Here is a 13,866-nt window from a genome sequence, read left to right on the forward strand (position 1 = left end):
AGAGGCAGCCAGGGCCATGGCCACCCCCCGCATTGCTTGCCTCTAACCGTTTCGGCCTTAGTCCACCGGCTTCTCCACGTTTGTTTAAATCCGGGGTTCGTCGCTTTTCTCGTCTTCGTTTCCTCTCTTCTTCTTCTTCCGTCGTTTCTCCTCCGATCCGCTCTCTCGTCTGTTCCCTTAACCAGCCATCCCCTCCCTCCCCCTCCTACTGGCTTCTTCTCCCTCTTATGTGCAGGCAATGCCATGTCCCGCCCCCAGGTCAGCATCGACCGGCTTACCCCCCGTCGCGTCCATGCCGAGCCCCGCGAGTCGATGAACTGCAAGTCTTGTCGGAAACGAAAGGTAGCTTGGCTGCCCTTGTCTTTTGCTGGTCGTCCAGCTGACTGGTCAGATCAAATGTAATCGTCTACGCCCGAGCTGTGAGGCCTGCAAGGTCTTCCAGTGTCCTTGTATCTATGGTCTGCCTCTCCACCGCACTTGGTCTGAACCCTACTCATCCTAGTAGACGCCGTTCCCAAAAAGCGTGGGCCCAAAACCGATGTGCTTGAGGCCCTGCTGAAGCGTGTCGATGGACTGGAGAAACGTCTCCAGGAAGACTCGCCCATTTCGCCTACCTCTGCCACCTCGCCAATTAAATCGTTGGAACAGCATCTGCTGCCGTCCGCATCGACCTCGTTCCAACTGCCCCCGCCTTCGCATAGTTTTCCGCCCCCACCGCCGCAACCACAGCCTCGGCTACCGGATTCCATGCTGGACACCTACTTTGCTCGTCTACATGGGAAGCCGTACTGGATTCTGGACGAGCCTGCTACTCGTCAGCGGCATCAGCATGGCCAATTACCGGCCCATTTATCTATGGCCATCTACGCGCTCACGCTGAGGTCGGTCTCTCTCCTCGGTTTGAGGACTTGGCTGACGGCTGCAGATATACCACGCCTAATCCACCCCAGGGGAGCCTCGAGTCTGCTCGCCAGGCGCGACGGCTAGTCGACATTGACAATCCGTCGATCGAAGGGACACAGTCTCTTTTATTGCTCTGTCATACATTTTTCGCCTACGGCTGTGGCAAAACAGCCTACATGGTCCTAGGTATGTGCGACGCCAGGTTGCAGAACAAGTGACTGACTCGTCAGCTAACGCGGTGTCCATGACTTTGGCGCTGGACTTGTATCGAGAAGCACCCGCGGCGCTGCCTGCGGCGGAACGCGAGATGAGACGGCGACTGTTCTGGACCGTCTACGTGATGGATCGGTTTCTTACTTGTGGGTCTAAACGACCGTGTCTCATCGCCGACCACTCCATCGTTCTCCGTCTCCCCGGCGCCGGCGCCGGCTCCGAAGCCGGCGAATGCTTCAACCCGGTCGGTCCCAATATTCACTACTCCCCGGATCGTCGGAAAGGCCCTGGAGGCCCCGCGCTCCTGGTCGATATCACGCGCATTCTAGGCGTCACCCATCGCTATCTAGCCGCCGGAGGCGTCAAGGGCGACTCCCACTTTCCCTGGCACGCCCTCTCCAACCTGTCCAAGATCCGCCAGGAACTCGACCTCTGGGCAGCCGGCACGCAGGACCTGTTTGCGTCGATCGAGACGCTGTTCGGCCATCCGGATAGCACGCTGCTGCTATTGAGCAAGCTGATCTATCATCTGGTGCACTGTCTACTCTACCGACCCTTCTTGCCGATTGACCTGGTGGAACTGCGCGGCACGGGGCAGCATCAGTCGTGGCAGATTGAGGCGACGACGCTCTGCTTCTCTCACGCCAACGCCATCGCCGAGCTGGTGGAGCTGGCGCGACATGCCCCGCGGATTGAGTGGCCGGCCTTAGTGGCATACTGCGTCTGCACGGCCGGCACAGTGCACGTGCACGGGGTACACTATCACGGGCGTGAGGGGGAGGTATTTGCGTCGAGCGCAGACTTTTTGGCGCGTGAGATGCACCAGCTGTCGTGGTTGCGGCAGTACTGGGCGGGGGTGCAGCACCAACGGGAGATGCTGCAAAGCATCTCGGCGTGTCACGCTGAGCTGGTGCGGACCATGGCGGTGCGGCCAGTGCGATTTGCGCCGGTGTTTCACTTGGAGGACTTCCTGGACCGGTATCCAGGGCTGGCAGTGGATGGAGGACATGTCCGATTAGTGGATGTGGACCAGCCGTAAGTTGATTCCCGTATTGCGCTGTGCTGCTTCTTCTAACCTCTGTAGTATGCCGCTTGATCAACCGGACTTCTCCGGCCGACTGATGTACCCACCCACATCCTCCTTACCATCCCAAGGACGACCGTCTATCAGCTTCCAGCCATCCCAACCATCACCACCGTGGCCGCAGCCCGACTTGAATCTACCCGAGGGCAGTCTCGGGTTCTCCCCGGGGGTGGGCACTTCGCCGGCGGCGTTTTTGTCCGACACATTTACGGCCCCCACACCACCAGCACAACCCCAGTACGCAACATTCCCGTTCGAGGCGACCCCAGGCGGGGCGGCCCTCACACCAGACGCGCCGTCGCAAAGCTCTGGGGGAATGGGGCCAGCAGCGACAGGCGATAGCGAAAAGGACCCGTTCCTGAGTTTACTGGAGCAGTTGGCGGAGAACGAGCACTCACAGGGAGGACCCAGCGAACTGGACTTTTTCCTGGGAGAGGGATTGGACACGATACCGGGGGAGATTCCTGATGGAATTCCGGAGGGCGAATGATATGATACCCTGTATAATACCAGCATAGCATAGCAGATACGAATCACATGACATGACATCATGACATACCCATCCCTCAATCATGCTCCGTATAACCCTGTCCTATCTACCTATCTGTATAATAATTAATCCCCCCTAATAATTACCCCAGCTTTGACTGGACCAATCAAAAATGAATCACGAGATAGATACCCACCTCCCCCAACTCCAGCCCTGGCTCCAAGGTTCTCCTAGTTATCCCTTCACCGGCATCATCCGTCTTTACATGGCGGATGAAATATCTATTGACTCGGCAGGGGAGGCAATATTTGGGGTTTTTGAGCAGCAGCAGCAACAGAACCAAATAGGTATTCCCTTCCTCTTACTTTCCCCATGTGTCGAAATATATATAGTATTCTAATGACGATATAGGAAATAAAGATAAAGCCAGAGAAAAAGAATCATGGCTTGATCTATGGAAATCAATAATTCATACCTCGAGATTAATATCCAGGGGTGTGGATAGTTATCCTCAAACCCCGGATAACTATATCTCCTCTAGTACTATGAAGAGTATCAATGATACTGAGGATGTGAAAACCAAGATCAAGTCTACTAGAGGAAAAGAAAGTCCCATGCCGCTTCAAAGAAAGTTACTCGACTTGGTCCATTTCCTCAAGGGACCGCCTTGTGAGAATCAAGGGAGAAGTAACACTCTTGGTCAACGGGGTAGGACCGGTCAGAGTACTGGTGAAAGTGGTACTGGAAATGGCGGAGTTAAAGAAGAGGAGCGGGGGGAAGAAGAGGAGGAAGAAGAAGAAGAAGAAGAAGAATGGTATCATCCCTCCCTATCACCTTATCTGGATGGGAGTAAACCCGGAGGATCGTATTTTTATACACAACCACAGCCACAGCCACAGTCGCTTCCACAACCACAACCACGGTCTCATCCGAGGAGTTATGCACAAGTACCAACATCAATGTCGGGGACAGAATCAGGGACCGTATCAGAGACTGCAACGGAAACAGAAACAGAAACAGAAAAGAAATTCAAAACAAAAGCGAAGAAAAAGTCTAAACAAAGACCAAAATTGAAGACAGGGATAGGGATAGGTATGGGAATTGGAATGGGGATTGGATTGGGATCGGGGATGAAGGCGAAGGCTTCGTCGTCGTATATTAAGATTGAGGATCAGGGTCGGGATCAGGAGGGGGATCATAGCCAGAGCCAAGGTCAGGATATTAATCACCAACACAACGATAACCAGAATCACAACCAAAACCACACCCCCAACTACAACCATCACAACCACAACCATAGCACCAGCATCGACACCACCAGCACCCAACGAAGACCAACAAGAACCCAAAAAGGAAAAGAAATATGGACCTCCCTCCCATACCTCAAAGAAGTGATCACCTCCGCAGTCGAAGACATTCCCCATCTACACCCTGACTCTGAACCACAACCACATCCCCGACCACAACCAAACGAAAAAGAAACCCAAATAACAAGAACCGCCTACCTAAACCTCACCTCCTTCGTGGCCTTCATGGCCAAAGAGGGAATCTTCTGTCCCTTTTCGTATTTCCATCCCGACATCCAACCTACTCTCTCTACCCCCTATGGTTATTATTATGGTGATGAATGCCCGTCATGTGAAACCTGTACCAGCTGTGTCTGGATCCAAGATCTAGCAAGGGGTATTCTTTCTTCTCTTCCCCCTCCCTCTTCCTCTACTTTTTCGTCCGAGTCTGCTTCCTCGATGAGTGAGGAATCGACCTCTGGTCCGCCTACGCCTACGCCTACGAATTATGATTCTGTTGGTATATCATCTAGAGAATCTACGGAGTTGGATCTCCGTGTCTCAAGGGCGGGGATATGGGTCGTGGTGTTTGGGGAGAGGGTTTGGAGGTATACTCACCAGAGTCATAGGCACAGGCACAGGCACAATCATAAGAATCACCACATCTGCAAAGCGAAAACGAAAGGGAAAGGGAAGAGGGATATACACGTGGTAGAGGGCATGACACTTGATGAATTCGAGTCTGGGTCTGGATCTGGGTCTGGATCTGGGTCATCAGGGTCTGAAGTTACGTTGTCATTGGAGAGTGGTGTTACTGGTACTGGTACTATTCCTGTTGACAATATTGCTCACGGTGGGAAAATCTCCACAGAGCAGTGGAGATCCTGGATTCAGACATTCATTGCCTATGCTGATATGCATGAATTATCAGGACAAACAAGATGTCTTGCGTGGGAAGCAGCAAAGGTTATGCGGCGTGTTTTGTACGATAATATATCATCATGATAGGAAAAGTTGGGTTGTATCTACTAGTAATGTATAATGTAGAATTGTAGGTAGTCTGATCTAGTACTCTGATGTAGGTATTATGAAAACTTCACTCCCTTGCTTGGATCCCACTGGCCGCCTCCTCCAAACCGAATCCCCATTTCTGGGGACCAAATCCCCGGTGTCATTGCTGGGCGCGCATTCGCTCGCGTCGGCTGCGGTGCTGCCATTGGCTGGGGCCGAGGGGTCATCGGTTCTGCTCGTGCCAGTGGTTGGGGTGCTGGCGCTGGAACTGGTGCTGGGACTGGGACTGGTGCTGGAGCGGTGTATGATGGCTGCTGTCGTAGTGGTTGGGAGATGTTCAATGTTGCCATTGCGGCCGCGCTCGAAATGTCCCCCTCCAGCTGGCTGGCCTCCATTCGTCGCTTGTGTACAAACGCTTTGCTGTCGTCGCGGAACCGTCCCACGATCTTCGCTAGGTCGTTGTAGAACTTCCGACCCACTTCGATGTTTGATAGGATTTCCTTGTACTTGAGGTATCCATTCTCCAGCTCCTGCAGGGCGCGCTCGCGCTCCTTGGTCGAGGCATCCCCCGTGTGTGCTCGCGTAAACGCCCGGTTGGCTTCCCGCACCCGTGTGGCAATCTCGTCCTGGTCTTGCTGCTCCCGCGCGACCATCTCCAGGTCCGAATCATACAAATGCAGCTGCTCCTCGAATAGATCCTCGAACTGGCTGGCCTGGATCGCCTGCATGGGAAATTCGCGCTCCAGTCGGGCCGTCTCCTTGATGAGCGCTTGGCTGATATCATCGGTGCGCGCCTTGTCCTTCAGCGCCTGTGCCTGCCGTTTGCGCCGGCTTTCCAGACGGCTCACCTCGCTCATACATCCCCGAAGCCGGCTCACCTCGCGCTCAACCTCCGGCGGCAGAGCTGCCCACCGACTGCTGGGTACATACATCTCCAGATCGCGGTTGGTGCCCGTCAGCACCCGGAAGACTGCCTCCGAATCTTTCAGCTTCTGCTCAACCAAGTTGTCGCTGCTCTGGGCTGACGTAAAGTATCCCTCAATCTCGCGAGATGTCGTGTACAACTTCTGCGCCGCCTCCTCCGAGGACTGGCGAGACCAGCGGTCGGTCCCATATTTCCGGCGAGACGCATTATCCTCGGCTCTTTCCGCAGCCAGAAGCTCGACGCCCTCGCTGTACACGGCGTGGTCGTTTCCCTTCACCGTTGCCGTGTCCTCAAGCGACTTGCGGAGCCGGTTCAAGCCGTCCTGCTGACGCAATTCTTCGGCGTGCGACACCAATGTCGGTGGCAGTCCGAGCGGCTTCTCGAGGGCCTGCAGAGAGCCCGGGAGATTCAACGATGACAATAAACTGACTAGTTAGCCTCCTCCTGAGATAGAATTCCAGTCAACTTACTCCCGAAGCTTGTCCGTCATAGTCTCCAGCTCGCCAATGATCGTCTCATTGATCAGTCGGTCCCGACGGTCCGAGTAGATGCTGGCTGCAATGTGCACGGCGTACGGCACCAACTTGGAGAACAGCGGCTGCCCCAGAGCCCCGTTCTCGCCCAGCAGGGAAATGGCATCAGTCACCTGGGATGGCGCCTTCGCTGCCACCATGCTTGCCCGGTCGATGAGCTTAAGCTCCGACTTGGGCGGCACCGGGTTGAGGTAGATAATATCGTTGTCCTTTTCGGCGCGTTTCAAATCTTCTGTCACCCGCGTCTTTAATCCCTGGAGATCTCCCAGCACCGTGCGGTTAATCCAGCGCGACTCCTTCAGTGCTTCATTGACGCACGCCTCGCTGTCCCTCAGACGAGCGACCTCCTCTCCGTACTTGCGCTTCTCCAAGCAGTCGAGGGACTGCCGGTACTGTGCAGCAGCGGCAAAATGATGGTGCTTTGCCGTCATGTGGTGAATCCACTCCGGACTAATGGCATTCGACTTGACCGCATAATCCCCGGCATCGGCATAAAAGTCCGAAACCTTAGCTGCCAGCCGCGCAATCGAGGCGTCTTTCAGCCCATCCTTGACAGCCTTTTGCCAGAAGCACTCCTGCGCCTGTGCCAGTAACAGCTGCTCCAAGCTCTGCAGCGTCATATCGTCCATGTCTTCCGGAGGTGATGTCCGCAGATCGGGAAGGATATCCGACCGCAAGTGCCTCAGAACCCCAGCCGCCTGACAAAAGTAATTGCACGCCTGCTTGAGTCCATCCGACGTCGTGCGGTTTACCGAAAATGCCAACTGCGAGTACAGTGCAGCGAGGTTGAAGATGACATTCGCCAGCTCGAACCGGAGGTTATTCTGCGAAACTGAGACCAGTCAGCCAAATCCTCACCACACAATGATCCACTTACTCGGTCGGGAGGTATTAAATCCAAACGCAGGATACCACGGAAATTCCACGCCAACCTGCACACGTTAATCCTGTTCTACCCCCGTATCCAGTCGACTCACATCCACCGGAAACTTTCCCCCTAGCCATTTCAGTTGCGCCGCATACGTGACCAGTCGGCTAATCCCGCTGATATGAGGCTCCTGGACATTGATTGCTTCGGTTCGCAGATGGTCGATGATCAACAGATCCTCTGCGAACATGTCCGGGCGTTGGTCATATTTGGAGGAGATGTACTGGGTAATGGCATTCGACAAGGAGATGGAGTGCGAGCGTCGAAACGGAATCTGGAGGATATTACTGGGACCGTTAGCAGAATAATCACACAGACCGTAGCAGCAGCACGTACGACGCCATCGTGTCAGTCGAGGAGTGCATGGGCATGCAGCCAGATCGTCGGAAGTTTTGTTGACGGAAAAGCCCAACCCCACCCGGCAACGCATGACGTTGTGGGTGCCTCAGGCAGCACAGGCCGGGATACAAAAACAGTAAACACATACGAGTCCAGTACTACTACATCCACCGCGTACCACCTAAAGGTATTATTATTCTTATTTGCACATAGTCATTCTTATTTGCGAGATTAAAGCTCATGCTATGTACGTCGGATTCCGTGAGGCTTTTGTTCTTGTGCTCTCAATGTACTCGGAATCCGTGAGCTGTTCGTTCTTGTGATCTCAGTGTGCTAGACCATGTCTATAGCACTACTCCAGCTCGTCAATGCGCATCTTGATGTATTCGAACATACTCAAGAGAATCATGTTGTTCACACCAGTGCGGATGAGGATGATCGACAGTCCCTTGTACATGCTAGACTTCGCAACCGCGGTCACGGCCTCGCCAACCTCCTTGGTCTTGCCCAGCAACACACTCTGAGCGCGGGTCTTACGAGTATCCAGCGGGTAAGTCTATTCCGTTAGTCTGCGTTCAAACTCATTCGGACAAATACTTACGCAGAACCAGGGGACCGTGCTGCAGATGGCACCAGCAATCATAGGCGCTCCGAAAGGCGACTTTTCGGTACCCAGTTCCTTTGCAGCGACCTGCTTGACGGTCTCGTACACGGTAAAGTACAAGCCGGAGCCAAGGGTGTCGCGCATGGCGTGAAGGTGGAAGCCGGTGTATAAGCCGCGGATGCCGTATCTCTTGACGATCTGCTTGATCGCTTCAGCGGTGTTGAGGCGAGGCTTGTTGCGCAGCGAAGGGTCGTTGATTGCGTTGGGAGACGCCTGGGCGCGGTTGGACACCAGCACCGAGGTCTGAACCACGTTCTTGGCCAGCTCAAAGGGGCCTATTTTAGTCAGTACATAAACTCTCGATCCAGCAGCTTGTCTTACAGGCAAGCGGCGCGGCGACCAAGCCAGCAAAGAGACCGGCGGCGGTAAAGGTGGCCAGACCCGACAGAGTGGGACTGCTGCCGGGCTGCTCGTAGATTGCCAGAGGTGATTCACCCGTCATTCTCTCAACGAAATCCGAGATACGGTGTTTGGCCATGCTGTAAGTTGAAAAGTTGAGCACGCGGACCGCGGTGACGCTGGCCAGAGGCGGCAAGGCTCCTGGCACACGACATTTACATTAGCCATCCGCTGCCAAAATTGGGGCGATGACAACCTACCAGCAACATAACCGCGGGGTCCTTCGGTACGCCACAGGTAGCGGACGCACTGAGCCACGTTGCGGAAATTATGGCTACCAAAGTCAGCAAAGTGAAACGAATTAGACAGGCTTTGACTTACGTCTGCATGCGAGTCTTCACATTCTCCAGCGGCGTCTACACGAAGAACAGTCAATTTCTCTTCTCAGTTTCTCTTCTCCGACTGCCGACGCGTAACACTCACCACAGCGAGGGTCGCGCAGATAGTCGAAGTCGCCGAGGCCACCTGCGTTTGGTAGCTCTTCAGAATCTTGTTACGTGTTGCTTCATCCATGATTCGGGTACGTTCGGTCGACGTGGCTAAAGGAGAAGGTTGTGAGGGGGGAGAAGGAAAGGGTGCATGTTCAGAGTGTTTATCAAGAGTCATTCCTGGAGGTATCCCATCTGTGGCAGATGAAAGCACTCCTGATTATTTGTTGCTTAGTCGTCGTTGCCGCTGGCGACCAGTGATGTTCAGACCGTGAGAAGCAGGCTGGGAACCCTATGGAACGCAAAGCGGTCTCTCAGCGTGCGAGCAGACCGTTCGGCGTCCCACAATTGTCCATGAAGCAGGCCTCAGCAAGCCCGGGGAGTTGATTTCTTTTTGTGCACGGAAGAGAGGAAGTGTGATTTTGTGATTTTTTGCTCAATGTGACTGTGCAGGCTCAAGCAATGGGTGAAGCGATAGTACCTGACCTGCAGGCACGATACCAGGCAGGCGTGCGAACCGCGACAGTGATGGTACAGGCAATCCTCCAGCCAAACGTGCTTGATCCTGCAGAATCCTCTCTTCCACGCCCAGAGACTCTATCAAGACAAGAACAATGTCGTCCGAGCTACCTAGACAGGACACCGAGCCGTCAGCCATTTGAACCTGTGCATCCGCCCCATCTCATTCAGAGGAACAAAATATTTCTTGTCCCAGGATCTACCCGGCTAGGCAATGCCATAGACCAACGACGACGTACCTCCAGAAGACGAGCTCGACCGTCGGGAGTGGAAGAAAGGCTAATGGAACGGGGACAATGGGCCGTGCGGGCGAGGAGTCGAAAATCCAGAGGGCAAAGGGCAAAGGGCAAGGAAGAGCCGAAGACCATCACGACGGGCTGCCGACTTAGCTTCGGTGTGTGGGGAGATAGTGACTTTAGTGGTGATCGGTTCAATAGCTACTCTGGTCTGACTAAGGAGCGCTGCCAAAGAATCGGGCAGAGAGGCATGTGGACCGGGGCTCTCGAACCGGTTTAGTGGCTGCCGGCAGTGACGTCGTCGTGAGGCATCCAGTGCGACCCCCGAGTATTGAACGCGCTGTAAATAGCGAGCACCGGCGCTATCACCTGCAACCAACCGGCCATCCGTCTAGGAGACATGGTACATTCCAACCCCATTGCGCAACCTACGGAGGACTAGAGGGGACAAGGTGTGTGGATGGGGTGCTGCGAGTTCCACCTCGACCTCGAAACCTCGGCAGTGTTGGGCTAGACCCGGAAAGGGAGGCGTGGCAAGGGCGGTGATGCATCGGACCAACCCAGTCCGGCGGTGGTAGTACCCGCTCCTCTACCCCGCCTGCCCGGTTCTCCCCTGCCATTGGCTCCTCCCCAGCGGATGGCCAGGACGAGGAGGGCGGGATGCAGCTGGAGGGGACTGGTTATCTATCGCCTGCTGCCAGCCAGGTACCTACCTCATCTACTCGACTGCCAATCACCATATTCCGCAGCTCTCCTCTACAGCCACCCAATGGGCGCATACTCAGGAGGTACTTTGGATACATGGATGCAGAGGGATGCAGAGGGATGCAGAGACCATCAACAATACGGGTACGGCGCAGTTGCAACGGATTTCACATGCAAGCGGGCTCAGTGATTCTCTCTGAGTGCTCCCATCCAGCATACAACAATGACCGATCTGGGGTAGGAAAACCAAACTCCGACCGACAAAGGACAATGGCATACCGCGGGGCGAGCAATTAACCTTGTCCAGTCCATCTCTCGGCAAGATAAGGGCGATGGTGGACAACCATGGTCTCCCGGCCAGTGCCACTCATCTCGAGAATGGTGTCGTAATAAGGCCAGAACCGGGAATGACCTGGTCCCAGTCAATCAGTCCTCGAGCAATCTAATGCACCATTGTCATTGGACAGTTGGAATAAACCTCGTCCTGGTGATGTGCACCCAGTGTTGAGCGGGCAAATCATCAATCCCATTGTTGGTCGGAGCTCATTGTTGATCCACGGGGACCGTTCCCAGGATGGATGGATGGACGTGCGTGGGATCAGGATTCGGCCGATCTCATCTCCTCACTCTCCACATATGGTAGTAGCTACCGCAGCAGTCGTACTCAGTAGTACACAGCAGCACTCTGGTGAATCAGCAGACTCCGTGGACGATGTTGCAGATGATGTGTGGATGTCTGCTACTGGGTGGTTGTATACTTTGATGTTGTGCAATGGGCGGAATTTATCCACACAGGACCATGCATCAGATAATCTCCCCGCTCGCGAGAGATGATTACCACCAAGCTGCCAGGGCTAGGGATCGGCCATTTCTCCGTCCATCCCTGCCTTGACATTCTCGGGATGCTTTATGCGTTGGTGCTTTTCTGAGACTCGGCCCGGGCGCCCTCACGTGAGATGGATCGATGCATTGAACATCTGGCGTGGTCAACATCACCATTCTACCCAAGTCCAAGTAGGATTAGAGCTATAACAAAAAGCTCTTGACCGGGCTTCTTCCATTGACCCCAACCGAAGGTTATGCAGTGGTTATGCGGGAACAACGAACCGGTGGCTAGTACGGGCAGGGATAGGCCAGCTTACCCTCGGGACCTCGGTCGGCACGGATCCCCGCAAGTGCCTGTCTCCGCATTCAAGCCACGCCCGCCCAGCTTATCCTCCGCTATCCACATGCAATTCAGGGGCCTATTTTAACGTTGCACCGGTACTTGACATACTCTTTGCTTCTTTGACGAGTCGTTTTGCAATACTGCAGTATATCTAACGAACTACCCGACGAAGAATTAACGACGATTACCGCCACCATGGGCAAGAAGCCAGCAGGTCCCGCCTACGTCCTGGGCGTGGGTATGACCAAGTTCATCAAGCCCCGTGGCAAGGTTGATTACCACGAGCTTGGATTTGAGGCTGGTGTCAAAGCCATGTTGGATGCTCACATCAACTACGACGATGTCGAGCAAGGTGTCGCCTGTTATGTGTACGGGGACAGCACCTGCGGCCAGCGCGTGTTCTACCAATTCGGACTGACTCAGATTCCCATCTACAATGTCAACAACAATTGTTCCACCGGCTCTACCGGTCTGGCCATGGCCCGCACCATGGTCTCTCATGGAGCCGCGGATTGTATCCTAGTCGTCGGGTTCGAGAAGATGAGCCCAGGCAGTCTCCAGTCGGTCTATAATGATCGCGCCAACCCGACAGGCTTGTTCGGTTCGATGATGGCAGAGACCAGAGGAGTCACCAACGCCCCCGGGGCAGCCCAGATGTTTGGGAATGCTGGTCGTGAATATATGGAGAAGTATGTCCGGACCCTGCTTCGCCTGTCAAATGTACTAACGAACATGTAGATACGGTGCTAAAGCGGAAGACTTTGCTGAAATTGCCCGGATCAACCACGAGCACTCGAAACGCAACCCCTACTCACAGTTCCAGGACGAGTATACGCTCGACCAGATTCTCAAAGCGCCCAAGATCCACGAGCCCCTCACTAAGCTGCAGTGTTGCCCGACCTCGGATGGAGCGGCTGCCGCAGTCATCGTTTCTCAGGCATTCCTCGATGCACGTCCACATCTCAAAGACCAAGCCATCCTCATTGCGGGTCAGCAGCTCTCAACGGACAACAGCACGGTCTACAACCGCAGCTCCATCGACTTGATGGGTTTTGGAATGTCCCGCGGGGCATGCCAGGCCGCGACTGCGGAGGCGGGGGTCAACGTGAAGGATATCAAGGTGTGCGAGTTGCATGATTGCTTCTCCGCCAACGAGATGATTACCATCGATGCTCTCGAGCTGTGCGAGCCTGGCAAGGCACACGAGATGGTCCAGAAGGGTGACATAACCTATGGGGGCAAGATGGTTATCAACCCCTCAGGTGGACTCATCTCTAAAGGCCACCCGTTGGGTGCCACGGGTCTAGCGCAGTGTGCCGAGCTGGTCTGGCACCTGCGCGGCTGGGCCAACAATCGGTTGATCGATGGGACGGATGCCGCATTGCAGCACAACTTGGGGTTAGGTGGTGCCGTTGTGGTGACGGTGTACAAGCGGGCCGATGGCAAGGCCGCAACGCCGGTGCCGTCGCATGTTGTTGCTACGATTACAGGTCTTGGCTACAACCCGGCTGTGGAGGCCAAGGGCTTCACGGCGGAACAGGCCAAGTCGGTGCAGAGCAAGAACCACAGCGACAAGTGGGCATTAGCGGACACGCAGGAGAGGGTTCTGGCGCGTTTCTAAAGTAGCTAGTTGAGATGGGGGGTTTTGTGCACGCATCCAATTTGACAAATGTTATTTTCCAGTACTTCTACATCGTTGTGTAGTAACTCGATAAAGGCGATGGCTGGGGGTGGGGCTGCTTACCTCAGCAGGCACTCCACCGCCCGGCATAAATAAATTTTCGCGTCGGCGGGCATTTCGACTTCTTTTCTTTTTTCCATTCCAGGTCTCCAACATACCCTTGATGATGGATGCTTCACGCACCGTTCCGTCATGCAAATTTTAGCTTTGGGACCCAGAGTGATTATCGCATGCTCGTTCTAATCCCATCGCCTGCCATAGGCATCCGAGGTTGTTTGGGTTCGCTTTGAGCATACACCTTTTTCAGGATCTGTTGCATTTATGTGCATGCCAGTCCTGCTTTTCTGTCATTAG

At 54.6% G+C, this 13,866-nt stretch overlaps 6 protein-coding genes across 6 annotated transcripts; 2 read left to right on the forward strand and 4 right to left on the reverse strand.

The window, feature by feature from the left end:
- The first annotated feature begins 149 nt into the window (after positions 1-149).
- Positions 150-2,747, forward strand: BO94DRAFT_532724 (transcription factor domain-containing protein). Its single transcript, XM_025611181.1, has 6 exons — positions 150-342; positions 392-458; positions 506-881; positions 926-1,089; positions 1,134-2,151; positions 2,201-2,747. The coding sequence occupies exons 1-6, from the start codon at positions 244-246 to the stop codon at positions 2,688-2,690; spliced, it is 2,214 nt and encodes a 737-aa protein (XP_025470544.1). The 5' UTR covers positions 150-243; the 3' UTR covers positions 2,691-2,747.
- A 473-nt stretch (positions 2,748-3,220) lies between these two features.
- BO94DRAFT_532726 (uncharacterized protein) lies at positions 3,221-3,789 on the reverse strand. The gene has a single exon (XM_025611182.1). The coding sequence runs from the start codon at positions 3,509-3,511 to the stop codon at positions 3,323-3,325; it is 189 nt and encodes a 62-aa protein (XP_025470545.1). The 5' UTR covers positions 3,512-3,789; the 3' UTR covers positions 3,221-3,322.
- Positions 3,790-5,004: 1,215 nt separating this feature from the next.
- BO94DRAFT_532727 (putative pH signal transduction protein PalA) lies at positions 5,005-7,750 on the reverse strand. Its single transcript, XM_025611183.1, has 5 exons — positions 7,710-7,750; positions 7,423-7,660; positions 7,323-7,377; positions 6,383-7,277; positions 5,005-6,337 (listed from the first exon to the last, which is right to left on the reverse strand). The coding sequence occupies exons 1-5, from the start codon at positions 7,715-7,717 to the stop codon at positions 5,062-5,064; spliced, it is 2,472 nt and encodes an 823-aa protein (XP_025470546.1). The 5' UTR covers positions 7,718-7,750; the 3' UTR covers positions 5,005-5,061.
- Positions 7,751-8,064: 314 nt separating this feature from the next.
- On the reverse strand, positions 8,065-9,288 carry BO94DRAFT_583145 (putative mitochondrial carrier protein; the record flags this gene model as incomplete). The annotated part of the gene is made up of 6 exons (XM_025615535.1): positions 8,065-8,268; positions 8,314-8,651; positions 8,698-8,916; positions 8,976-9,049; positions 9,097-9,131; positions 9,199-9,288. 6 exons carry the CDS (start codon positions 9,286-9,288, stop codon positions 8,065-8,067), a joined length of 960 nt encoding a protein of 319 aa, XP_025470547.1.
- A 449-nt stretch (positions 9,289-9,737) lies between these two features.
- BO94DRAFT_487264 (uncharacterized protein) lies at positions 9,738-10,148 on the reverse strand. Its single transcript, XM_025609030.1, has one exon. It carries the CDS (start codon positions 10,088-10,090, stop codon positions 9,890-9,892), a length of 201 nt encoding a protein of 66 aa, XP_025470548.1. The 5' UTR covers positions 10,091-10,148; the 3' UTR covers positions 9,738-9,889.
- Positions 10,149-12,026: 1,878 nt separating this feature from the next.
- Positions 12,027-13,452, forward strand: BO94DRAFT_543963 (putative sterol carrier protein; the record flags this gene model as incomplete). The annotated part of the gene is made up of 2 exons (XM_025613158.1): positions 12,027-12,520; positions 12,570-13,452. The coding sequence occupies 2 exons, from the start codon at positions 12,027-12,029 to the stop codon at positions 13,450-13,452; spliced, it is 1,377 nt and encodes a 458-aa protein (XP_025470549.1).
- Positions 13,453-13,866: the final 414 nt, after the last annotated feature.

This window comes from Aspergillus sclerotioniger (genome assembly GCF_003184525.1).
Source record: "Aspergillus sclerotioniger CBS 115572 chromosome Unknown BO94scaffold_6, whole genome shotgun sequence".
Taxonomy (NCBI): Eukaryota; Fungi; Ascomycota; class Eurotiomycetes; order Eurotiales; family Aspergillaceae; genus Aspergillus; species Aspergillus sclerotioniger.

What these genes read in the sequence shown, in the direction of transcription:
- BO94DRAFT_532726 (XM_025611182.1), bottom strand. Translation starts at nt 3,511, where the DNA reads ATGATACCATTCTTCTTCTTCTTCTTCTTCTTCCTCCTCTTCTTCCCC.
- BO94DRAFT_532727 (XM_025611183.1), bottom strand. An exon ending in ATTTAATACCTCCCGACCGA is followed by an intron (nt 7,278 to 7,322) that starts GTAAGTGGATCA and finishes GACTGGTCTCAG; the next exon opens with TTTCGCAGAATAACCTCCGG. An exon ending in ATGACGGACAAGCTTCGGGA is followed by an intron (nt 6,338 to 6,382) that starts GTAAGTTGACTG and finishes CTAACTAGTCAG; the next exon opens with TTTATTGTCATCGTTGAATC.
- BO94DRAFT_532724 (XM_025611181.1), top strand. Translation starts at nt 244, where the DNA reads ATGTCCCGCCCCCAGGTCAGCATCGACCGGCTTACCCCCCGTCGCGTC. An exon ending in ATCTACGCGCTCACGCTGAG is followed by an intron (nt 882 to 925) that starts GTCGGTCTCTCT and finishes TGACGGCTGCAG; the next exon opens with ATATACCACGCCTAATCCAC. An exon ending in AACAGCCTACATGGTCCTAG is followed by an intron (nt 1,090 to 1,133) that starts GTATGTGCGACG and finishes CTGACTCGTCAG; the next exon opens with CTAACGCGGTGTCCATGACT.
- BO94DRAFT_487264 (XM_025609030.1), bottom strand. Translation starts at nt 10,090, where the DNA reads ATGGTCTTCGGCTCTTCCTTGCCCTTTGCCCTTTGCCCTCTGGATTTT.